Genomic DNA, 26,095 nt, shown 5'->3' on the forward strand with positions numbered 1-26,095 from the left:
AATTTCTTCCAAGGAAAACAGGAAGTTTCCCCTGAGAACTGAAAATTATTTTACTCACATTTCTCTGTGGCCAGAAGTTGACTTTTTTTTCTGGAGCCCTCTCCCTTGCAGCCTCGTTTCCCATAAATCACCTAGAGATACAGTCTGGCCAATCTGAACAGCCTTTCTGGTTCCTATTCCATGCCTTTTCTGCTGCAAAAGCAGCACCTTCCTTAACAGTAAGCTAGATTCTTCCTCTTCTCAAAGAATACAGTCGCCATTTTAAGATCATTCAGTAAGTGCTCCCCAGATTAAGTGAAAAAACGCAAAGAAAAAGGCTTTGGGGCACAGTTTGCCAACAGTTAACTGAAATCAATTACCCAATCAGCTAAAGCTCCCTAAGAATTCAACCACACATGCAGGATGATTAATGTCGGCTAAAGAACACTTACCAAACAGCCCCATGGAGCTAAAAAAACCCCCACAAAACTCACAGAGCAAAACAAAACAAAAACAACAAAAACAAACAACCAAATCAGACTCAAATTAGCCACAGGAGACTGAAAATGTAGCCTTTATTTCAGAGCCCACAGACACTGAGTAGCTGTGAGCAGATACATAAAATAGACTCAAAACTGTTCATTGGGGGTAGGGAAAAACCCGCAGCAGGCTGTGGAACCCCAATGAAACAAATAACTACCCTCGCCTAGCAACAGACAACCAGACCTAAACCCTGAGGCCAGAAAATACAGAAATAAACCTTAAGAAATGCATTGACCTTCCCTCTCTGCCTTGAGTATTTATAAAAGAAACTCTCAGTCCAAGCAACAGACTTAAACGCTTCACCTCTGGAAGACTTCAAACCCTGAAGTGGAAACGTTACAGAGTCTCCTTGTGTTAGGCACTTTCATCTCATGTTCATTCAATCATTACAACAACCCTTCTGAGGAGAGGATTATCCTCATGTTAAAAATAAGGAAACTCCCTGGCCGGGTAGCTCAGCTGGTTAGAGGGTCATCCTAATACACCAAGGTTGTGGTTTCAAACTCCAGCCAGGGCACATACAATAATCAGCCAATGAATACATCAATAAGTGGAACAACAAATCGATGCTTCTCTTCCTCCCCACCCCTTTCCTCTCCCTAAAATCAATCAATAAATAAAAATTTAAAAGAATAAGGAAACCAATTCAATATGGGAAGATGAAAAAGTTCTGAAGCTGGATGGTGGTGATGGTTGTACAACAACTGAAGGTACTTAATGCCACTGAACTGTACACATAAAATAGTTAAAATGGTAAATTTTATGTGATGTGTATTTTACAATTAAAGAAAGGATTTTTTTAAAAAAGGTAACTGAGGTTTAAAGAAGCAGTTTGCCAAAAGTCATAAAATCAATCAGAGTGTCAAATTCTAGCCCAGGTCCTTAGACCAAGCCTTAGTCTCTTCTATAAAAAGGACTTTTGTAAAGATTAGATGAAATAATGAGTGGGCGTATGGTTAATCAACTGACATGTACTATGTGAGTAGAAAGTTTTCCTTTAATGTCGGGGAACATAGGGGATTACCATAAACTTTTAATAGCTTGTGAATCAGAATGTCAGAGTAGAAAAAACTTCATATAGAGATCATCTCACTTTGGGGTTGCAAATTCAACCACCTAGAGGGGTCATACAAGTGACCTAAATGGTGAAGCTGCTCCAGGAGTAAGACAAGAGGGAATTGAGAAAATGATAAACTGGGCCCCGCATAGGGAATGCTCCCGATGGGGACCTTTTGGCCCAGATTTTCAAGAGAAATGAAAACCTAGAATTATGAAATCTCCCAATCATTAAACATTGACAATTAACTTGAAAAATATTAAGTACTGTGCCAGCCTCCCCCACACCCCCAGTTAAGTCCATATGATGATGTGAAACAATTTATATAGTGTCTGACCTACTTCAAGTAGAAACCAAGGCCCAAAGATGTTAAGGGGACCCAGACTCCCTTCTAAACAGCTTTAAGAATTCAGTTTCAACTTGTGATTTGATTTTTTAATAAATTTATTTTTTAAAATTTAAGTATAATTGGCATATAATCATATATTGGTTATGTCAGTTTCAGGTGTACGATATAGTGGTTTGATGTTTTTATGCCTTACAATGTGATCACCCCATGAAGTCTAGTAACTACTAGTAGCATTTAGTATACCTTCTGAATACAAAACCTTGGGATTCCAAACCCTGGGAATCTGTCAGCTTAATACTCAGGCATAGGTGAGACATCATGGCAGGAAGGCAGAGAAGGAAGCAATGAAGAGGAATGAAACAGACTTGAGAAGTCCTGGGTGTCCCTAACCATGGCCCATTTGGGAAACACTAGTGTCAGCAAATGGTTCAGAGATCAAAGTAGGTTTGGGGGTGGTAGGTGGCTCCTATCATTGTCTGTGCCAGATGGCCCTACTCATCCCGGGTCCTTCCCACCTTCCTGCCAGTGCCAGAGATCAAAACTCAACCTCCTCCAGCATTCTGCGACCTGCATCTTTAATGCTGAGATCAAAGGGGAACTTTTATCCAAGCTGTAAAAGAGAAACCAAGAGGCAACTTAATGCTATCTCTGCTCCTCTGTACTTCCTGAGGGGATTAACGGCACTCCTTTAAAGGGATTCCTCAGGGAAACACATTTCAACCAAGGCCTAGTGTCTGCTCCTGCAGAGTATGTGTGAGTGGAGCGACTCAAGAGATCAGAGAGACAACACAACCAACAGACAAAAGCTTGGAAAGACCACAGAAACTATGATCAATGCGTGGGGAGGATCCACCTGATTTTACAGGTGTATTGGCAAAAGTTACCTTAAATGAAAGTATTTTAAACCACAATGCTTTCAACCTGGAATTTAGAAATCAGCAAGTCCAAACCTTAATTTCACAGGACATATGAGGAAACAAAACCAATAAAGTCAGTGATTTGACCCATTCCCATGTTGGATCACTGGCAGTGTTGGGACTAAGCATAGGCTGCTGACTCCTGCTCTAGTGCTCCTTTCTCAATGGGCTAATGCCCACTCCATGTGAAGCCCAGAGGAGACAGCAATTTCCCACACATGGGACTGGTGGCGGAGTCCAGGCCTCCTGCCTCCTGTTCTAGGACTCTACCATCCAGATTCCACCACTAAAAACAGTTCTTGTGCTTCTGACTGAGTTGGGGGGACTGGCTAGCACTGCCTCCATCTGCTCAAAGGAACTCTGAGGTCACTCAGTCCATTCCCCCACCTCTGGACTGCATCAAACCCAACTACCTCAAAACAGTGGGAATTGACTGAGCAATTCCACTCTTAGGTATAAACCCAAAAAAACTGAAAACACAAAAACTTGCACACTAATGTTCACAGCAATGTTATTCATAATAGCCAAAAAGTAGAATCAACCCTAAGACCCATCAACAGATAAAAGGATAAACAAAATGTGATTTATCCATACAAGGAAATATTATTTGGCCATAAAAAAGGAATGAAATACTAATAAAAGCTACAACGTTACCTTTGAAAACATTATGCTACGTTTAAAAAAAAGTCACATACTAAACACTGCATGTTGTGTGATTCTGTTTACATGGAATGTCCAGAATAGGCAAATCTATACCGGCAGAAAGTAAATTAGTGGTTGTGGGGAACAGGGCTGGGGAGGGTGGGAAGTGACTGCTAATGAGTTTTGTGGGGTGATGGAAATGTTCTAGAAGATAGTGGTGAAGGTTGCACAACTTTGTGAATACGCTAAAAACCACCAACTATACTTTAAAAGGACATGTTTTAGGGTACATGAATGATATCCAATAAAAAGGGAGAAAGGTGAAACACAAAATGGAATGAACAATGACACATGGAGAGAAATACAGGACTTTACCCTCCAAATGGGGGTTCTAGGCTCCTGAAATGCCTACAAATGTACTTGATGCACATTTCCCAAGTTCTCCATAATATTCCCAAAAGCATATTTCCTATGCCAGTTATTTCCATAAATGAGATATGCGCCTGCCTCTCACCTCAGACCTAGCGAGAGTAACTTGGTATCCTGTAACTTCAAAGTCATCTAAACCCAAGGCAGGAGGAAGGCAAGAAAACCAGAGAGAACTTCAGTTTATACCAACCATACTCCTATGGTGGGAGAGCTCTTGTCCTGCAGGTTCAAGAAACACCCACTGTGCTAACACAGACCTGGGAGGTGGCAGCCCAACCCTTGAGGAAGAACCATTCACTAAAAAAAGGGAGGAGAGGGGAAAGCCCATAAATATTACAACTTCAAACTTGCACCCACAACCCTAACTTTCAAAACAAAGGAACAAACCAAAAACCAGCCTGTTCCCACGGTCAGTGAATCTACTAGCTCAGTTCCTCTTTGGTTGTATGACTTGCCTCAGAAACCCATACACCTCAAAGCAGATCCACATGCTTACATCCCCAATGGTTGTGAAACAGCCTGTGTATAAGACGGTGTGGGGACTGTTCTGACTCCCGAGTAAGTGCTTGACACAGACCAAACTCAAGTCTATCTGTGACTCCACTCGGCCTAACATATATCCCCCCGTAACAAACCACACCTTTCCACTATTGCATCAAACATGAAGTTTCTTGTGTGCACCCTTTACACTGGCCTCTGTGGGTCACTGTGTGCATTACATCCTGTTTCTTGAAATCAGTTACTATATTCACAGCACTTACCACTACCTGACATTATCTTGGTTCATGTATTTGTTTACTTGTTCTCTCTCTCTTCAGACTGAAAAGCTTCGCAAGGGTGGACCTTGAACCTCCAATTCACAACTACATCCCTAGGCCTTGGCAAAAAGTAGGCACACAAATATCTGTTGATTATATAAACGTGTTCTGGAAATACGTATTGCTAACTTATCTCTTTAAAACTTCTGAACGGGGCAGGAATTTCCCACTGCAATTCTATAAATGACATTTTATTGAACTTTTTTCCTATGGCAAGAGAGGGCGGTGTGCCTTTTCCTGTTAAGTTCTTACACCATCCTTGTTCTGAATGTGGTCCAGAAAAAACTGGGTTTCAACATGCCACTTTTGGGATTTTCCCCATTCGTGATTCAGACCGAAGTCTGACAACACAGAAATCAGGCAAGGCTGTGAAATCTTTTACCTGACCTCTGAGGTTCTAAATAAGGAACCCCCTCATTAAACGAAAAGGATAAGTTAACAGTTGGTTAACAGAAGGAGGGAAACTCGTTATCAGCCAAAAACCTATCCTTGTTTGGAGAAAACCAACACCAAAGAATTAAACAAGTATTTTCCTTTGTTAAAGTGAAATGTCACTTCCTTTTCTCTGTGTCTTCCTTTGCACTCACTCCCAGGATAACATTATCAGCTAAGGAAGCAACATAAAGGAAGACCTAGAAAATCACTCTGGATTAAATGACTTCAATTTTGGTTCAGATCTCTTGACAAGCAGAGGGTGAGGTGAGCCTCTGGAAGAAAGGCCATTCCTTCAGAGATCTACTTCCAGGATTTTGTACAAGGAGCCAACAAGTGCTGACCCACTTTCCAGGCACACTGCACCCTTATCCACACACAGGCTTCATCCTAACGAGCTCCATCCCAATAACCTTCATCTCTAACCGCTGTGTGGCCCCTGCTGGGGCATGGAAAGGGGAGGCAGCTGGGCGGGGCTAGTATAGTGTTTTTTAAAACGTAGTACAGACCGCCTCCATCGTAATCACTGGAGTGCTTATAAAACTGCGGATTCCCGAGTATCACCTAACCCTAAGGAATTAAGAGTCTTTAGGAGTGGGGCTCAGAAAACTATTTTCAACATACCTCCCTCCCCCCAACCCCACCCAAGACTTAAGCACACTAAAGTTTGAGAACCAATGGGATAAAAGCTCTCCAGGAAAGGCAGAAAATTGACAGAAAGGAGACAGAAAAATAGTTAGGGAAGGGTCTGGGGGTGGAAGATGGGGCGGCGGGGTGGGGGTGGGTAAGGGCATGCTCCGGGGTAACCGTAGTCGACACACGCGCGCGGTGGGAGCAGGTAAGGGTAGAGTTGAGGACCGGGCTCTAGAAAGGATCTGAAACAAGGCTAAGCTTGGGAGGCTGGTCAGACGTGAGGTCGCTTCCGCCGACCCGTCAGGAGAGTGGGGAGGCGGAGAAAGCAAGATCTGGATGTGAGAGGGAGGAGCAAGGGCGGAAATAATGGGGGGGCTCTTCAGAGGGGTCAGGGTTGGGAAGTGAAAATTGGAAAATGGGGGTCACAGAAGGCGGAGACCAAAACAGGAATAGGAACCTGCGGAGGCGGTAGCCGAGACCTTTCCTCCGACCCAGGGCCTCCCCCAGGACCCCCAGGAGGCACTGGGTCAGAGGAAAACTCCAGGCCTTGACAAGCCTGAGTGCGGGGCCAAGGCCGCGGAAAGGAAACTTTGGGGGAGACAAGCCCAATCAGGGATGTCCTCAAGCCTGAACTAGGGGCTCCGGAGGTGGCTCGGGGCAGGCATGGGGTGCCGGAAGGTCCTGGGATCCCCGGGAGAACCCGGCTCCAGCTCCGGCTCCCGGAGTCTCCTTCACTCACCATCGCTGCCGCCATCTTGGGTCCACGTGTCGGCGTGATGACGTCAGCGGAAGTGGTGTTTCCCTGGTTACGGAGTTGAACTCCCGGAGGTGCTGCCGCGCTTCAGTCGCTCCTGTCTTTGCGGTCAGGACGGGCAAAGTAGACTTAGCTCCTGATCTGTAGCCCGGTCTGGGCGGTCAAGTCGCTGATCGGGGGAAGACAGAGAGGATGGTGTAACTATGAGAGCCATATTAGCTCCTGGCAGAGACAGCTACTCCCTTTTCCCCACTGCATTGTGGGTAATGAGGGATGTGCGTAAATGCGCTTGTTCTCTGGGCGCCATCTTTACTATTGGCCGGAAAACCGTTACCAGGGTTACCGGAGGCCTGGATTTAGGTGAATGGGGTGGGTACCACGGTTCCAATAGGAGCCAGACTCCGAGAATAATTTGTAATTATATATTTAATTACTTGCTTGACTATTATATATCCTCTTCAGTAGGCCGTAATACCTATTAAGGTAGGATCCTGTTTTTTTATTTAGCCTCGCTCTGCTTCATTTTCATCTGTAAAATGGGGAGGGGATTAATATAATACCTCCATCATAGTTTTATGATGGTCCAATGACATAATGTTGCACAGCTGTCGTGATAGGCCTGACGAATGCCCTTGTGCACATCCCTCCGGCGTGCGGTAGTCGCCCAGTCGGCGCGCTGTTTGTTAAGGGGGTGGCGGCGGAAGACGCCTCTGAACGGGAACTGCCCCGTGTGCTCCGCAGGCAAGTGTGCGGAACGGGGCCTGGCCGGAGCCGGCGCCCAGGGCCGCCGGGCGTGTGTGGGCGCCCGGCCACGCGGGCAGGGTTCCCGGGAGGAGTCCGGGGGTGTTTAGAGCACCTCGATGGACGCGGGGGGCAGTGAACCGGGAAGGGCCCGGGGGAGCGGCAGCCCGAGGGAGGCCAGGCGGGGAGGTGGGCCCAGGCCGGGCTGCTTGGGCTCCGCGGCAGTCAGAGAAAAGGGGCCTTGGGGGCAAGGCGGGGGTTAGCCGGGGAGGAGCTGCCCCTGCCCCTTGCCCCCTGGTTGCAAGTCTCCCGGGTCCCTTAGAGTGGAGGAGATGCGGGGGGGGGGGGGGGGCGCCCTTCACTTTGAGGGTTTTAAGGCTGGGAGTTTAGGAGAGTCTGACAGACTGTTCCTCAGGTTCAGGCTGATGTGCCAAAATGAGATTTATTCCCTTAATTTCATCTGTCCTTTTTTTTTTTTTTTTTTTTAATAATTTTTAATCCTCACTGGAAGGTGTTTTTTTCCACTGCTTTTTCAGAAAGAGTGGAAGAGGGAGAGAGAGAAACATGGTTGGTCGCCTCCCAAAGCCCCCAGCCTGGGCCGGGATGGAGCCTGCAGCCGAGGCACCTGCCCTTGGCCGGAATCGAACCCGGGACCTTTCAGTCAAGGTGCCGACACTCACCACTGAGCCAAAGCAGCCAGGGCCGCTCTTCCTTGGGCGTGGCTGGCAGGTGGCGCGCGGCCTCCCGCGGCCTCCCCGGCGGGCCCCGCGCTCGCTGCGGCCGGTGTCAGCCGGGCGGCTGCCGGCAGCCTGAGCAGCCGCTTCTCCCGTCTGGAGGCGGGTTTTGTTTCTCCTGCCTCTGAATCTGGCTGGTCACGTCACTTGCTTTGGCCCATAAACTGCGGTACAGATGACTGCCAGTTCTGTGTCTTAACCTTAAGAGGCTTGGCAGCTTCTGCTTCTTCCTTCTTGGGCCTAAAGAAGTCTGGTTACCCGGCTGGAGAGCCACAGGAAAGGGAGGCGGGCCAGCCAGCGCCTCGAGGCTTTCTAGAAACTCCAGCTGAGCGCTAGAATTGTGCATGAAGTCATCCTGGACATCCCAACCCCAGCTGAACTGCCGGCCGAAGGCAGCCACGTGCAACACCATGGGCAACAGAAAAACTGCCCAGCTGAGCCCAGTTGTTCTAGAGTTTGGAGTGGTTTCTCATGTAGCAATTTGATAATTGAAACACACTTCCATTAACTTGTGACCCACACAACTATCCTGAAGATTAGCTGAACAAATATTATTCGTAAGGGGGGAGAAAGCTTGAGAGACTAAGAGGATTTGCCTGGAGTCTCCTTACTAGTAAGTCATAGATTGCAAACTTGCAACCAGTTCTCCTGGAGCTTGAATCCTGGCTCTTTTCCACCATTTTTGGATGCCTGAAGAGGGATGACTGATAAGGGAAAAGGCTCCACAAATGGCATATTATTCCTCAATATTTCCATTTTCCCCCTCCTCGTGCTTTCTATTTTCCCCCAAGGGTTTTCACATCCCAATCTCTTTCGGTAACATATACCAGAATCCTGAAACTTGGTGGCCTGAGGTCACATCCCATCCCTACCTCTCACTATATCACATGGTAAGTTTCTTTTTTTCCTGAAAAAAACTTTTTTATTGTGGTAAAATATACATCATATAAAATTTACCATTTTGATCGTTTTTATTTTTATTTTTTTAATGTTTTTATTGATTTCAGAGAGGAAGAGAGAGGGAGAGAGAGAGGTAGAAACATCAATGACAAGAGAGTCGTCGTCGATCGGCTGCCTCCTGCACACCCCTGACTGGGGATGGAGCCCATAACCTGGGCATGTGCCCTGACCAGGAATCGAACTGCAATCTCCTGGATCCTAGGTCAATGCTCAACTGCTAAGCCACTCCCTCCTGGGCTCATTTTTATTTTTTAAAGATATTTTCAGAGAAATATACATGTTTTTTTAATTTTTTAAAAGTATGTTTTTATTGATTTCAGAGAGAGGAAGGGAGAGGGAGAGAGAGATAGAAACATCGATGAGAGAGAAACATCGATTGGCTGCCTCCTGCACTTGCCCTACTGGGGATCGTGCCTGCAACCGGGCCATGTGCCCTGACTAGGAATCGAACCAGTGACCTCCTGGTGCATGGGACAACACTCAACCAACTGGCCTAGGATGGGTAGCTCAGTTGGTTAGTGCATCATCCCTATATGCCAAGGTTGTGGGTTCAATCCCCAGTCAGGGCACATACAAGTATCAACCAGTGAATGCCTAAATAAGTGGAACAACAAATCTCTCTCTCTCCCTCCTTCCTCTCTCTCTAAAATCAATTGAAAAACCATTTTATATTGAAAACTTATCATTTCCTAATCCTTTTACTATATGTTACTATTATCTATGCTCTTGAGTTATTTGCATCTGTTTTATGTGTAACCCTGTTAAATGGTGTGTTACTGCATAGCCCTTCCCAGCTCTGTGGTCAGTGGTGTTGGGTTGGTAGCAGAGCCAACTTATGCATTAACACAGTAGACACAGTGCAGAAGGCCCACCATACTTTTAGGTGCCACAAAAATGTTCAAAAGAAATTAATTTTTTTAAATCAGAAGGGAAAAATGAACTTTTGGGTTGAAAATAATGTCTTCATATATAATATTAATATATTCATCTTGATATCAATGTAGTTGTCAACTATAATTTATACTTACTTTAATATATTTATAAATAGAACCTATATTTTTTGGAGGAAGGTTCCAACAAGGGCAAAAGTGCCAAAGGCCCATGAATATCATAATATAGTTCTTGAAATTGGCCATGGTGGGACTGTTTATAACAAAAGTCAGCAAATGCTACAAATCACGACTTGAATTACTGTTTCACTAGCAACATTTTTCTGTAAAGGGCTGCATAGTAAATATTTTAGGCTTTGAAGACCATGTGATTGGGTCACAACTACTCAGATCTGCCTTGTGGTACAAAAACCGCTACAGACACTAAATAATGGTGTGGCTGTGTCCCAATAAAATGTACTTTGCCAAGCCTAGGTCTAGACTTAAAGTGATGGAGCCAATGCTAATAATGCAGATGAAGCTTTAAGTGTGCTGTGTCTGTAGCTGTTACATTGTGATTAGCACAAAAATGTGACAGTATTGGAAACTCTTACCATATTCAGCAAAGAAGTTGCTCATATCATCACCTACCAATGAGTGAAGACACACATACTCCCTTATTCCATTTTCACCTTACTCATGAGTATAAATGAAACTGGCAACCGGCCTTCATGTTGGAACTACACCTGGAGATGGTATGTTGTCAAGCAACTTACCTCTGTGGGTGACTGAAGCTTAATCCTGTGGGGAAAGCCTGGGAAACTGCAAAACACACCCCTCACAGTTATCCCAACCAAGAGGCAAGAGAGCTGGGGTATTTATTTGAACACCAACTCCCAAAAGTCAGTAATTGAGCACTGGTCCCAGAGGGTGTTAATTCCTTAGCACTTTTGGCCTTCTTGGAACACTGGCAGCTGAAGTGTTTTTGTTTGTTTTTTGCAGTTTTAGAAAAAGAGCCCTCAGGCACAGTGATGCAGATAATGACAGCTAAAAGTCCTGGCCACTTTACGGAATACTGACCGTGCTTCCCACACCCTCTGAGGTATAAGTCTGGAGGACTGTCCTAGCTGTATGGTGGCTGTGCCATAGATCCAGGCTCCATCCAGCTTTGCCATCCCTAGAGTTAATTCATTTTCCTCAGATACAAGATGGCAGCTAGAGCTCCAGCCTTCACATGCACATTCTAGACAACATGATAGAAGAAGAGATGAAAAATAGGGGCAAAGAGTCTGCATCATTTGTCTTTTAAGAAAGGATCTTGGGAAGTGCTGTACCACACTTCCACTTACAACCCATTGATCAGAATGTAATCACAGGACCATACTTTGCTGCAACAGGGAATGGGAAATGTAGAGTTCATTCTGGGTAGTCACATGGCCCTGATAAAATTTCTGTTTCTCCAGGAGAAGGGGGAACATGGATGTGGGGACAACTAGTAGTTAATGCCAACCTTCAAAAGGGAAGAGATGCAAATAGGATGTAAATTGATAGAGTCTTATTTCAGATATACTGTGATGAGGACAGACAAAATTGAGGGCCCAGGTTGGGGAATAAGGAGGCAATTTTATTTCAAATTACAGGGGAACCTATACTTATACTCAAAGCCCAGCTAGAGGGTAGATTGAAGCAAGTCATTAGCATGGGGCATTGTGTCCATACCTTCCTTTGCCACCTTCCAGGGGAGGACTATATGGTTTTCCCATAGAATTGGTGGCACAGAATTTATCCCCATGTTTTGGTTTGTTTATTTACTAGACTTTATGTTTTAGAGCAGTTTTAGATTTACAGAAAAATGAGTTGAAAGTACAAAGCTCCCATATATCCCCTCATCCAGCCTCCAATTTCCCCTGTTATTAACATCTTGCCTTAATATGATATATATGTTACAACTAATGAGCCAATATTGATACATTATTATTAACCAAAGTCCAGAGTTTACATTAGTGTTCACTCTGTGCTGTACATTCTATAAGTTTTAACAGATATATAATGATATGTAACTACCATTAAGAGTATCATACAGAATAGTTTCACTGCCCTAAAAATCCCCTATGCTCTACCTACTCATCTCATCCTCCCTCCCCACTAGCCCCCTGGCAATTGCTGATTTTTAATGGTCTCTAAAGTTTTACCTTTTCCAGAATGTCATGTATTTTAATAAAGTCCAATTTGTCAATTTTTCTTGCATGGATCATGCTTTTGGTGTCCTATCCCCATGTTTTCACCTGTCTTTCCTGTGACCAGAGGGATAAATCAGAGTGTAGAGCAGTGTAAACTGATAGAGTGGGAGGGCATGCATGAGCTGACTCCTTGATTTTGTCCACATAGCAATAGGCTCCAACTCTTGAGAATATGTCTCAGTCAGCTATTTCTATAATAATGCTATGTAACAAAACAACCCTAAAACTTAAAGGCTTATAAGCATGTATTTCTCTCTCACATGTCCATAGGTCAGCTGGGTTTCACTCCATGCTGCAGGTTGGGTCCAGATCTGTGCCACATGTCATTCATCTTTCTTGGACCATGTTCTTTTCAGAGCAAAAGGCTGGAGGGCAAGCCAGACCCACAAGCACACTTTGAGCCTCTGCTTGCAACACACTTTCTAACATCCCATTGGCTAAAGCAAGTCTCATGGCCAAGCTCAACATCAGCGGGGTAGGGAAGTATACTCCTCCTATGGATTACTGAATGGCAATTCAATGTACCACAATCAGGAGTGCAGATCCTATCACAGAGCCCTGTGCTCTGCTTTCAGGCACCCAAAGACACATCCCAAACCAGAAAGCAGAGGAGAAATTGAATTACCAACTAGGTAAGTTGAAGCACTGATAGCTTTATTTTCCACTGCTCTTATATCCAGTTTCTAAGGTTAAGACTCTGTGCCACCCAGGGGTACAGAATCAGTTCAGTATGGGGTTCCATGGGACCCTCGTAGGTGCTATGATACAGATTCTTCAAGGAATGTAATAATATAGAAAGGTGTCATATGCTCCCTTCCCACTGTCACCTCTTCTCATCACTCCCTTTACAACAAAAGCTAGCTGCCAGGGACTTTCAGGGGTGACAACGTACCTCCTTGTCTTCTCTGCTTCCTTCCCAGGTCTCCCTCCCCTCCACTGAGAGCTTCCTCTCAGCAGCCACATCTCCAGACCCCAGGATTCTGGCAATGGTGGATACTTTCTTAACAACCACAGTGGCTGCTTGGCGATGGGCAACGCCCCCCGTGCTGGTGGAGATCCACCAGCTCATGTAGCAGTGTGGCTTGGCAGGAGGCTCAGGGTCCCAGAGCGTGAAAAATCATTCCTGTCATTCTGGCAGACCCAGCTCCTTGGAGACAGAGACCCATCCAGAGTCCCAGTGCCTGTGTGATAAGCAGAATAATGACCTCCCCCCAAACAAGGTCCATATCCTAATCCCCAGAACTTGTGAAGATGTTACCTTATTTGGCAAAAGGAACTTTACAGTGTGATAAGGATCTTGAAATGGAAGATTAGATTATTCAAGTGGGTCCAGTGTAATTATAGGGCCCCTTGTAAGTGAGAGAGGGAGGCAGGAGACTCAGAGTCAGAGGAGGAGCTATGATGACTGAAGCAGAGTTTGTAGTAGCGAGCGGAAAGGAACCATGTAGCAGCTGCTAGAAACTGGGAAAGGCAAGGAAATGGATTCTCCCCAAGTGCCTGCAAAAGGCACATAGCCTTGCCCCACCCATTTCAGACTTCTGATCTCTGGAACTGTTAAGATGATAAATTTGTGTTGTTTTAACCCACCAAGTTTGTGGTAATTTGTTACAGCAAGAGGAAACTAACAGAGCTAGCAACTATTTGGGGCTGTTTGAATATCGAACTCTACTTCTCTTTGCACTACTGGTTTTGGGGAGGGGCTTTCCCCATTTCTGACTTGTCCAGCAAAAAGACAGATATTCAAGAACTGGAGGAAAACCTGACCTGTCAGTAAAGCCTTTAGCATTTGCATCTTTTATTTAAATATTTCATTATTTTTAAATTTTCCTATTCAAACCACAGCTGTAACTGGAATCCAGATGTCCCAGGCAATAGAAATATCAACTTGGGGTCTCCTGAGAATGGCAGATTGTGGATTGCTAGAGTCAGAAAGAGGTTGTCCAGTCCAACCCACCCACTTGACAGATGAGGAACCATGGCTGGAACGAGGGTGGGTGTCTGGAAGTGGGAAAGGTGAGCGGGCATCTGGCAGATGGTGCTGGAGACACGTCACAGGCCTCAGCGCCTGGCCCTGCCTTTGTCCCACACATCATGGCTGCTGTTGGTACTGGCTCTCAGTGGCTGTGTAGAAGTCGTCCAGCACACTCTGGATATATTCAAAGGTGGGCCGCTCCTCAGGGCGGTTCTTCCAGCAGCGAGTCATGATGTTGTAGAGCTCCTCGGGACAGTGCTCTGGCCGGGGCATCCGATATCCGCGCTCCAGTGCCCGGATCACCTCAGGGTTTGACATCCCTGAGAAGGAGCCATGGAATTAAAAAGGGAGGGATTGGAGACGGGAATCCAGGGGTGGCAGACACAGTTGCCTCCCCCAACATCCATCACTCCCCACCTCCTGTGGGAACTGAGCCTCTCCAACTGTGAAATCCATAGACTCCCTTGAGCGAGGGCAGGGGCATTGGCACCCAGTTTTGGCCAATGGGAGCCAAGGGGGAGTCTCCAGGGAGACTTCCAGGAAAGATTTTCCCCCCTGATAAAAAGAGACTTTGGAAGACACACGCTTCCTTCTTCCTTTGGACACTCAGACAATGTGATCCTTGGAGCAGCAGCAACCATTTGACCATGTGAGGAAGACAATCAGACCAACTAACCCAGAGTCCTGAGAGCTGCTGAGCGGCTGAACTAACCAGACACCAATGCCACACTCATTATGGGGATGATAATTTCCTTACTGTTTCCACCACTCCTTAGTCTGTTATTTTGTTACTTGTAGCTTAATGCATCCTAATGGGTACAGGGTTTCATAACCCATTGCCTGGTTTTTCCTGGCATACCCTCAAGACAAAACAGGTGACGAGACTCGATGTCACCCTGTGTGAATAAGGCCATTTCCTTATTTAATTGAATTTGTTAGTTATCCGTAAGAACTGTTAACTGTCAGTGGTCCCTGATTTTATATTACCAGTCTTGAACTCCAAACTCATATATCCAAGTGCTTTCTTGAACACCTTTGCTTGGATGTCTACTGGTCGCCTCAGATTTAACGGGGCAAAGACAATTCTTGAATTTCTACCCACAGACCATTGCGCACCCAATTGCTCAGTTAAAACCAGGAGAATCAGCCATGATTCCTCCCTCTCCCTCCGCTCCCACATCAGCAAGTCTCCTCCTTTCTTCTTTTGAGACGTGGCATCAACCCATCAGCTGATACCTCCATTGCCATCACCAGCTCTGCCTATGCCCCTGCTACGGCTGCCACCATGTCCCCAGCCCCAAACCCCCTCTGCACTGAACCAAAGCATCACTTAAACATGGAAATGAGATGATGCCACCTCCCAGCCCCAAACCCTTCTCTGGCCTCCGCATACTTAGGCTAACACCCCCTCGCTGTGCACCACGACCGTGGGCCCTGCCGGCTCCGGCCTTGCCCGCCTCGTAGTCTACCCTCTGCTCTCACTCCTGGTCTCCAGCGGCCCGGCTTCTTGCTGCTCTTCGGGCATACCTCGGGCCCGTGAACTAGCTCAAATACAACCTGCTCTGACGGGAGCCCCGGGTCCCTCGCCCTCAAACGCCTCTGCTGCATCTTCTTCCCAGCAGTGATCTCCAGCGGGGAGTGTGTCTCCTTAGCGTGTGCTCCAGGCTAGACTGAGCTCCTTACATGCAGGCACCTGGTCTCTTACTGGATCCTTAGCGCCTAACGCATGGTAGGAACTTGATAAGTCCTGCTGAATGAACAGTGTCCATAGCTTTTGTTCCTAATCTTCACAACCACTCCTGCAAGGGAGATGGCATTACCTGTATTTTGTACAGGCGAAGATACTGGGGTAGAAGTGAAGTGAATTTCTCAAAGTGTAATAGTTGATGGGGACAGGATTCAAATTCAGGACAGTTTATAAAAAATCAGGGACTCTTCATATCTGCCTTGCCCCTCTTCCAAGGTTCTGGCTATAGATACCCACGGAGCCATCCCAACCAAAAAGGAACAGAGAACAACATTATTTACTGAGTCCTAGGCAATCTGTGTGTTGGGGCATCTTTGTATATCCACGTGTTCTACTCAGTGTAGGGTGCTGCCCACAGGCATGTGGACGAGTCATCCATTCCACAAAGAGCTACTAAGCACCCACTACGTGGCGAGCACAGAGCAGGCAGTGCAGATTCCCCGGTGAGGGACACAGACGATTCCTGGCCTCGGAGCTCAGAGTCCGATGGGGAAAATACTAAACAAATACATAGTTATCTATTGTGATGAACACCCTGAAGGAAACAGTGTAGGGCGTTCGGAACGAGAAGCATGCGGGACACGTGCGGTACTTGGGATGACCAGAGGGGGGACACAGCGCAAAGTGAAGCTGGAGAAGCAGGCAGGGTCTGGATGACGCAAGGCCTGCAGGCATAATTAGAAGGTTGGGATTTTCTCCTAATTGTGATGGGAGACCACGAAAAATTTGGGGGTGGAGAAGGGACAAGGCCTGAGTGACAATTTTAGAAAAATCTCTCTGGCTGCAAGTAGAGGGTGGCCTATAGGAGAGAGGGGAGAAAGCAGGGTGCCGGTTAGGTGGCCATGGCACCCTGGAGGGGAGAGGTGATGTTGGCCTGGGTGTGGGTGGAGGCTGTGGAGTTAGAAGGGGAAGACTTGGGGTGTGTTTTAGAATCAAATGCCAGAACCTGTGGCTGCTTGGGTGTGGTAAGGGGTGAGAGAAAAGAAAGGGTGGAGGAAGCCCCCAGACTTCAGGCTTAAGACACCCTGTGGATGGTGGTGCCTTTAACTGAGATGGGGCAGGCGGGGGGAGTCTGAGGGTGGGGTCAAGAACTCAGTCCGAGTGGACATTGACAAGAGAGCCAGGCCGGGCCCTGGAAGCAGCCCCAAGCTGATGCCCCCTACGGTACCTGGGTATGGGATCCGGCCGTAGGTGACGATCTCCATCAGCAGGATACCAAAGGACCAGACATCTGACTTGATGGTGAAGGAGCCAAAGTTGATGGCTTCAGGAGATGTCCACTTGATGGGGAACTTGGCCCCTGCGGAGTTGGAAAGAGCGGAGTCAGGGAGAGTCTGGAGAGGAGTCAAGGCTGGGGCTCTGCTGGGGTGAGGGAACAGGACTGCACAGCTGCCCACAGCTGCCCCCTGCAGACCTGCGATTTCCCTAAATCTGGCCTCTGGAAGCGAGGAACATCCATGCTGAGGACAGAGGGCTAAAGTGGGGCGGAGTGGGCAGGGGGCCCGGGGTGTGGCAGGGAGCGCACTCCCCAGGACCACCTTGTTAGTTCCGCTGTTACCCTGGTGACCTCTGACTCCTGAAGAGTGGAGTCCTAGAGGCCGCAGAATCCTCGGGGACAGCAGGACTTCAGGGGCCTTGAGTCCAGGTTCCCGCTAATGCCTCAGCGCCCTCGCCCCAGGCAATGGGAGAAGGGAGATTTGGCCTTGGCCTCTGAGGTTTCCACCAGTCGCTGGGTGTCTTCCTCTCCTTCTGCCTGGTCCGAAGTTTAGTTAACCTCTGGTTACTGATTCCTGCCTTAATCCACTGTGGCTGGGGAATGTGGTCTCTAAGGACTCGTGTCCTTTGAAGTTTGATGAGACCTGCTGTACAGCTAAGTACATGGTCAGGTTTTGAAAACTCTCTGTGCGGTTTTTTCCTCCCTTCCTGCTGTCCTTGAGATTGAGAGAATTTTCTGCTTATTGTCTCCTGGTTTAGAAAGTATACTTTCTACTCTTACTCTTTCAGTGGTTGCCCTCAGTTTAGATTTTTTTTTTATTGTGTCCTAACAAACATGAACTAAAGTGCACAAACCTCTCATATACAAGGTGAGGCATTGTTATTCCTGTATAGACCTTGTAATCACCACTCAGGTCAAGATGGGGAACACTTTCAGCCCCTCTGAGGCTCCCCCCCATCAGTCAGTACCACCCCCAGCCCAGGTAAGCACTATTCTGACCTCTATTGCCATAAATGAGTTTTGCCTTTAAAAGTTTTATTGAGATACATACACAGGTCATACAATTTACCCACTTAAAGTGTGCAATTCAATGGTTTTTCGTATGTTCACAAAGTTGTGAATTTTAGAATATTTTTATCACATCCCCCCAAAAAACCCCATAGCAGTCACTCCCCAGTTCTCTCCAACTCCCCCCCCCCCCCCCCCCCCGCAGTCCTAGGCAATCATTAATCTACTTTCTTTATAGACTTGTTTGTTCTGGACATTTTGTATAAATGGAATCACCTAACATGTGGCCTCTGTATCCGCCTTCTTTCACTAGCCTGCCGGGTTGGAAGTTTCCCCACATGCGGCATGCATGAGCGCCTCACCCCCTTATGAATGATATTCCATGGGATGGACAGGCCACGTTTTGTTTATCTGCTTATCAGTTGACAGGCCTTTGGTTTGCTTTGCTTTCTGGCTGTTACAAATAATGACTCTCTGAACTTCCATACACGAGTTTGCTTGTTTCTGAATTTTATATAAATGGAACCACCCAACATCTTTCTTTGGTCTGATTTCTTTCATTTTGATATGATTTCTTGAGAGTCAACCACTTTGTTGCATGCAATGTTGGTTTGTAATTTTTCATTGCCTCATATGTTATATTGTATGAATGTACCACAATTTACATATTCATTTTCCTATTTATGGGCATTCGGATTCCTCCCAGTTTTTGTCTGTTACACATAAAGTTGTTCTTACACTTAATTTCAACATGCACACACCTGACTCAATCTAAAATCAGAGTCCCTGGGTGACTCTGCAGGCCAGGACCCTATATCCAGAGGACTCTATCAACTAACAACACAGCTAATCCTGGGGCGGCCTTTGCATTTTACCCACTACTTCCACATGCTCAACGCTCAACACTCCCCCTCCCCACAAGGCAGGCCCCTCGGCAGGTGCCTACCTTCCCGGGCCGTGTACTCGTTGTCCTCGATAATCCTCGCCAGGCCGAAGTCGGCGATCTTGCACACCAGGGACGCGGAGACCAGGATGTTGGCGGCCCGGAGGTCTCGGTGAATGTAGTTCCTCTGCTCAATGAAGGCCATGCCTTCCGCAATCTCCACCCAAAACAGAGATACCCTCAGATCTGGCCCAGCCCAAGATGGGCCCCACCCAAAGGTAGAAGAGGAGCGTCTGAGTGTGAGAAACAGGACAATGTATGTGCCAGCTCCCCCTTTCTGTGGGAGAGTCCTACGCTCAGCTGGCATTTCTCTGTCTACCATCCAGGTTGGGAGGGTCCTCAGGGCCTGGGTCGGCGTGGGGCTTCCCTAGGGCTCCAAGGCTTCCAGAGGACACACTGAGGAAAAGGCAATGGCATTATCCCGCAGGCCCTATGTGTCCCCACACAGGGACAATAGGAAGAGCTTTCATCCCCACCCTCTTTTTGGGGACCACCTAGGCTCACATCACATTCTGATACCTTCTTTATCCCCAAACCTCAGTAGGAAAAATTCATTTATTCACAAATATCTACTGAGCGTCTTGTGGGTGCCAGATGTGTTACTTGAACAGGTGCAGAGGCAGGCAAAGCCCTTGCAGGTGGTAATAAGACCATAAAGAAAGGATAAAGAGGGGTAACAGGAGGGGAAATCCAAGGGCTTTTGGGGTTGAGCGGCCAGGGAAGGCTGCTTTGAGAAGGTGAAATTTATGCAAAGATCTTAGTGATGATAATAAGTGTGTCAAATAAGAATGTTCCTGGCAGAGAGACCATCGTGTGCAAAGGCCCGGAGGTAGGAATGAGCTTGGGTGTTTGTGGAACAGGTTGCTGAGCAGAAGTTGCCACCGGGATAGTGGGGAGAGTTGAGAGGAGAGTGGGCTGATCGTGAAGGACCTCGTGGGCTTGGAGAGGAGGTTGGACTGTATTCCGAGTACGATGTGAGGACAGCAGAAGGCTTCGAGCAGGAATGTGACACTGTCCGATGCATATTTTAATGTCATCCTGGCTGCCGCTTGAATAATAGACTGTGCTGAGAATTCTTACTCACAATGGGGCCCTGGACGCCTCTGATGGAAAGGGGGCGATTTTTCCTGAGGCATTTTTTACTTAGAAGAGTTTGTGCATTAACCCTTATAAAGAGGTTTATTATTAACCCTCAGATACCTAGCAAACGGTGCTTATGATTTACAAACTGGCCTTCAAGCTCCTTGAGGCAGGTGCTCTCACAATCTGTTTTACAGAGGAGGGACACTTTTTCCAGATCATACCACCAAGAAAATTCTGAATGTCAGACTCAAACCAGTCTGCGGGTGTTCAACCCCAGTGCACCCTGCTGCCTCTAATTACTGCTGAGTCCCAGTGCTCTGGAGGACTGCAGCTCCGTGAAATCGGTGAGATATTTGGAGGGTTAGAGGGCCCGGCCAAAGAGTCCAAACCAAGGCACAAGCCTGCTCAAGGTTGGAGGAAAAGAGGGTGGTGCACTTACAGGAGGTGGACAGGAGGGGGCACCCATGACTATTGAAACTGAGGTGTGAGGCTGCAGACTTCCCAGCAAAAACTTGAGACTTTTACATTTTGTTTGGGGTAGCCCGTCAGGGGTTGGGTAAGACAGGTCTTGGCCGGGGTGTGTGGGAAATGTATAAGGAGTCCTTAGAGGCACAGTTGGACAGTTGTTACCTTAATGGCAGACATTGTAACTTACTCATGTATTATAAGATGATATTTAACAAATAGTATTTACTCTCTGCTTTGGGGGAGGTACTATTGCTATCAGCCCTGTTTCACAGATGAGAAAGCTGAAGGCCAGAGACATAAGTAACTGGTCCAAGCGAGAACCAGGACAGGAACCCCAACAGCCGTGCTCGTGGTCCATGCACGTACCCATTACTCCACCTGAATTTTGGACCATCTATTTGGCACAGAGCAGGCATAATGCTGGTAGTTGCCATTTTTAGTACCCACTGGCCGACACTCACGTTGTTGATTTTCGCACGAGCTCAGTGGGGTAGGGGGACTAACCCCACGCAGAACAGAGGGGGCTAATGCCTAAGGGCCTCTGGAGTTGGACCAGCGCAGCTCGAGCCCCACAGCTCTGTGATCTCAACCAAGCTGCTCCAACCTCTTACGCTTCCTGTTCCTTCTCTGTAAAATGGGGACATTAGAAACTGCTCCTAAGGGGCTCTGTGAGGATTAATCCTGTAAGCCTACTTCGAGAACGAAGAATGATGTCTAACATGTAAGTATTCTCTTCAGTGGTGGCACTTAATGCGCCCTGTTGAGGAAAGTGGCTCTCAGAGAGGTTAAGCAACTTGCTCAAAGCTACACAGGCAGAGCTGGGATCAAAACCAAAAATCTGTGCAACTCCTAAGCCCAATACAGAGAGTTGCTTCTCAAGATTTTGTAAACTGAATGAATTAACTGGGCTCAGGGTTGGTCTAAGAATTGGAGGTTGATCAGGTGGTGAGATTTCATGACCACCAAATGGGCTGCCATGATGTCAGGCATGGGAACTTGGGTTTCTTCCAAGAGTATCAGGGAATCACGGAATCAGAGCTGGAAGGGCCTGTAGGAATATTCTAGCTCTTCAAACTGAATCCTACTGATACCTCAAGGCAGCCAGGGTTGGGGGTTGGGAGATGGGAAAAAAGAAAGGCGACCTATGAGGCCTCTCCTTTCAATCAGAGGGCCTCTGTTTTGACCTATTTTATAATATCAGCTACTGTATACAATTTCATTGACCAACAGAGTTGTGCCTAAAAAGAAAAAAGAAAAAAAAGCTTCTGAACTTGAAAAACACAGATGTGGTCCAATTCCCTCATTTGACAAATGGAGAGACTGAGACCCAGAGTGGATCCGAGGCCATCAGCCAGGTGGTAACAGGTCTGGGGTACCCAGCACTGTGCCAATCTGCCTCTAGGACTGGAGGTAAAGGCCAGGTTGGGTCCTTCTTGTCCCCGGGCCCATCTTGTTCCTTGGACTCCTGGATGCACAAGGACCTGGCACCTCTTTTTCTCTCTTGGTTTGTTTTCCCATCTATGAAATGAGGAGAGTGGCTCTTGCCCCAGTCAATGACTCTGCCCAGCAAGGTTTCTGCCAGCTTGACTGTTATAATTTAGCAACACACTAGACTATTGTTTCTCTAGGGCCCATTAAAGTCAAAATTCTAGGCCTTGATTTCCATATGTCTTTGGCATTCCAGGCTCTAAAATGCAAGACCTTTTTTTATACCTCTGATCTCCACCCTCCCACCCCCACCCCAGGATTTGCCTACTCAAATGGGCTCTACTTTAGGCATCTTCAGAAGGCCCAGCTCTAGGTGCTGGTGCAGGTCTCCCTTAATTCCCTCCAGGCTGCAAACCACAATCCCTTCATCTTTACCAGCCCCAGGCACCGGCTGACCAGGTGGTTCTTTCGTTTTTTCCCTTTGAGGTTTGGCACAGGCTCTTTCCTTTGTCTAGAACTCCCCTTCCTCTCATTTTCATCAGACTCACTCTACTCATTCTTAAGGGCTCAACCTATAGCCCACTTCTTCTGGGGAGTCTTCTTGGGTTGCTCCTGGACCAGGCTACATGCTCCAGCCATGTAATCCCATAGCACCCCTTTCCTACCTATTTTTCCACAAATAGGAGAGAAATAAAAAGCATTCAGAGTGAGGGTGAGAGGAGCCACAGAGAGGGAAAGGAAGATGAAAAAGAAAAGGGGGTTTTAAGAGGTGTTTCTGTGACTTGTGTACAATATTATTTTGCTGGATACTGCATTCTTTTGACACTGAGCCAGGCCTCTTGGGTCATAGCTCTTGAAGAGATTCAGTTATTTAATATCTATCTTCCCATCTGGACTGTTCACACTCTGTGAGGACAGCAATTCTTTCCATTTTGTTCACTGCCGTATCCCTCAAAATGAACACAGTAGCTTAGGGAAGCTACTTAACCCCACTGGGCCTCGGTTTCCTCATCTGTACTCATCTTCTCTATGCTCAAGTTTCTATTACGTAAACTGGGATGGCAATTACTATCCTGTGGCCAAACTGTTACATTGGTGACTCCCAATGGACCATGCCTCCTGGACTCAAGCCCATGGCCAGTCCCCTTCCACACTGGCTCTGGGCTGTACCCTGTGACATGCTTTAGCCAATGGGACATGAGCAAGCATGATGCAGGCAGAAGCTTCATCAACATTTGCACATTAGGGCTGGGCCCCTTCGTGTGCTCCCTCTTGGGACCTTGCCGCCAAGCCATAAACTCTGGCTGGACTACTAAGAGATGAGGTTCTACATGGAGAAAGACCCCAGAGGATGAGACACCATCGGGGGCCTTCTAGCCCTCGGCAAGCTGCCAGCAGAATGCAGCCGTGTGAGTGGCCTCAGTTTCAACATGTGGAACAGAAGCAGCACAGCCAACTCCAGTCAACCCACAGAACCACAAGAAATAACTAATTATTGTTTCAATCTCCTAAGCTTTGGAGTGGCTTGTTACATTAGAATAGATAACAGCCCTGGCCAGGGTGTCTCAGTTGGTTGAGCATCGTTTCTTGCACCGGAAGGTCACCAGTTTGATTCCCAGTCAGGGCACATGCCCAGCATGTGGGCTGGATGCCCGGTCAGGGGTTCGTGCAGGAGGCAGCCTATTGATATTTCTCTCTCACATCGATGTTTCTCTCTCCCTCTCCCTTCCTCTCTCTCTAAAATCAATGAAAACACATTTTTTAAAAAGACTAGATAACAAAATCCCACCCTAGACGGTTGATGTGAGGACTGAGTTAGTACATGTAAGTTACATTTTAAAACGGGTGGGAAAACTTGTTTCTGCCAAGGGCCATTTGGATATTTATAACATCATTCACAGGCCATACAAAATGATCAACTTAAAAATTAGCTATGAAAAAAGCTCCTAGATGTATTGAATTTCAAGTCCCGCCTGCAGTTGCCTTGGCAGGGCCAGACCGAATGATTTCGGCCCATGGGCCGGACATTCCCCACCCGTTTTAAAAGTATACTTTTATACAGAGTAAATGTTAGCCAGTATTGTTGCTGTTATTATAGCATGTGGTCAATAAACAGGTGCTGAATAAGTCACTGCATTCCTCCCCCCCCCCCCCCCCCCCCAGCTTCCCCATTAGCCTCTCACCTGCGCCGAGAAGTCAATGAGTTTGGGCAGTGGCTGCTTGCTGCCTTCGTCACTTTTCAGGAAGTCCAGCAGGCTTCCTGTGGAGGAGGGGGGCGACATTGACTGCTCTCACTATAGGGTAAAATTGCTCACAGTAATGGATTTCAGTAAAAATATTTATTTACCACTCCTAGTGTTTGAGAAGCATAATCGGAGTGTTTTCAAATGACTCTGTGATTGCTAGACTGGTTCTTTGAGAGCTTTCTGAGCCCAGATGACTTGGGCTATGGTGTTGAAGGCTGATATAACTGTGTATTTAGAAAATGAAAAAAGTTTTGAGATTTTAAGTCATACTAAATGAGGTTGGGTGAGATGTTTCTATTAATCAAAAATAGGGATTGAAAATGGCTGTGAAATGGTGGCCTAAAAGAGTCCCTGAGAAATTCTGGATCATGAATGGGCAGGGTGGGGACAGCCTGGAACGAATGCTTTGTCGAATCTCTTTTCCAGAGCAATGGTCCACGCAGGGAATGTGGCTGAGGGGGAGAGTTACCCCTGGACCTTAAGGCTCACAGTAAATCCATAAGCCTCTTTTCCCATCACACAACAGGGTTCTGCCCTACTCCCCTCTCCTGGTAGCTTTGTGTGCTCCCCTTCCCCTGGCATCTCCTTAAGGTGATTTCACCCCATGAACCAGGAGGGCTGGCAATTGCATATGAAGGTGCTCAATGGGTACTTGTGGGAAGAGCTCTTGGCCAGACTGGAGGCATCTCGAGGGCAAGAACCATGTCAGAGTCACCTCCTAGTCTTTGATTGACTTGTATGAGTGACAGCCCGCATCCCCAGCCCCCAGAGCACAGCACCTTTGGCCATGAACTCCGTGATGATGTAGATGGGCTCCTCTGTGACCACTGCGTGCAGCTTCACCAGCTTGTCATGCTGTAGAGTTTTCATCAGGTTGGCCTCTGCCAGGAAGGCCTCCACAGACATGCTACCCGGCTTCATCGTCTTCACGGCCACCTTGGTGTGCTTGTTGTAGGTGGCTGAGTGGGAGAGAAAGCAGGAAGGTGGTCGGAACCCACTGCTCTTTTCCCAGAGCCCAGGAAGGCTCAGCTGCAGACGTGCCTCCTCCATAAAGCCTTCCGTGCCCATCTCAGCCCTTAGAGAGGGATAGGCTTTGGCTCAGACAGATGTGGGTTGGAAAGCTGATTCGCCCCTTCCTAGCCGTGTGCCCTTGGGCAAGTCACTTAACCTCCCTCAACTGTGGTTTCCTCATCTGCAAAGTAGAACTGATAAGCACTGCCTTTGAAGGGCTGTTGTAGGGGTTAAAGAATAACCTCAAAACATCGCTCAGATTATGTAACTCACTCATACACACACCACCTTTTCTTAAAATGCTTGAATCTTAACTCTGCTCTCAAAATACATACCAGTCCCACGGGGGTCTGCAAGGCCCTGTGTGATCTGGCCTTGCCCCTCACCAGCTGCATCATCCACCAAACTCCCCCTTGACTTGTGTGCACCAGTCAGCCTGCATGTCACTCAGCCCCTCAAGCATCCCCCCCCAAGAACTTCACATATGTGTCCCTCACCCCACCCCTACATCTTGTCGATGATCTTATAAATCTCTTAACTGTTTTTGTGTTTCCATTTTTGCCTTGGCTGTCAGGAAGCTCTAATCCAAATTTGAGGTCTTCCTGTAGTAAGCATCTAAAGCCTCATATAATATATATATATATATATATATGTATGTATGTGTATATATATATATATGTATGTATGTATATATGTATATATATAAAATATATCTTTATTGATTTTAGAGAGAGGAAAGGAGAGGGAGAGAGAGAGATAGAAACATCAATGATGAGAGAGTCATTGATCAAGCCCGCAACCGGGCATGTGCCCTGACCGGGAATCAAACCCTGATCACCTGTATCCTAGGTCGATGCTCAACCACTGAGCTACGCC

At 47.1% G+C, this 26,095-nt stretch overlaps 2 protein-coding genes and 1 long non-coding RNA gene across 5 annotated transcripts in view; 1 reads left to right on the forward strand and 2 right to left on the reverse strand.

Annotated features, from left to right (window-relative positions):
* The window catches only part of TM9SF4 (transmembrane 9 superfamily member 4), a 46,670-nt gene extending 38,544 nt beyond the window's left edge, over positions 1-8,126 (reverse strand). The window contains exons 1-2 of the mRNA XM_081149885.1: positions 7,975-8,126; positions 6,539-6,722 (exon numbers count right to left, since the gene is read on the reverse strand). Of these exons, the coding sequence (XP_081006011.1) occupies positions 6,539-6,553 (15 nt within the window). The 5' untranslated portion in view covers positions 6,554-6,722; positions 7,975-8,126. The remainder of the gene's footprint in view (positions 1-6,538; positions 6,723-7,974) is intronic.
* Positions 6,910-13,045, forward strand: LOC308563157. The gene is made up of 3 exons (XR_013999748.1): positions 6,910-7,036; positions 12,368-12,729; positions 13,018-13,045. It is a non-coding gene; the product is annotated as an uncharacterized lncRNA (long non-coding RNA).
* HCK (HCK proto-oncogene, Src family tyrosine kinase) overlaps positions 12,732-26,095 on the reverse strand; it is a 35,967-nt gene continuing 22,603 nt past the window's right edge. For all 3 annotated transcript variants that reach the window (XM_081149888.1, XM_081149889.1, XM_081149887.1), the window contains exons 9-13: positions 24,988-25,167; positions 24,146-24,222; positions 18,987-19,140; positions 16,985-17,116; positions 12,732-14,389 (exon numbers count right to left, since the gene is read on the reverse strand). In XM_081149888.1, the coding sequence (XP_081006014.1) occupies positions 14,187-14,389; positions 16,985-17,116; positions 18,987-19,140; positions 24,146-24,222; positions 24,988-25,167 (746 nt within the window). In that variant the 3' untranslated portion in view covers positions 12,732-14,186. The remainder of the gene's footprint in view (positions 14,390-16,984; positions 17,117-18,986; positions 19,141-24,145; positions 24,223-24,987; positions 25,168-26,095) is intronic.

The sequence above is a fragment of the Miniopterus schreibersii genome (genome assembly GCF_964146895.1).
Source record: "Miniopterus schreibersii genome assembly, chromosome: 10".
In the NCBI taxonomy this organism is placed as follows: domain Eukaryota; kingdom Metazoa; phylum Chordata; class Mammalia; order Chiroptera; family Miniopteridae; genus Miniopterus; species Miniopterus schreibersii.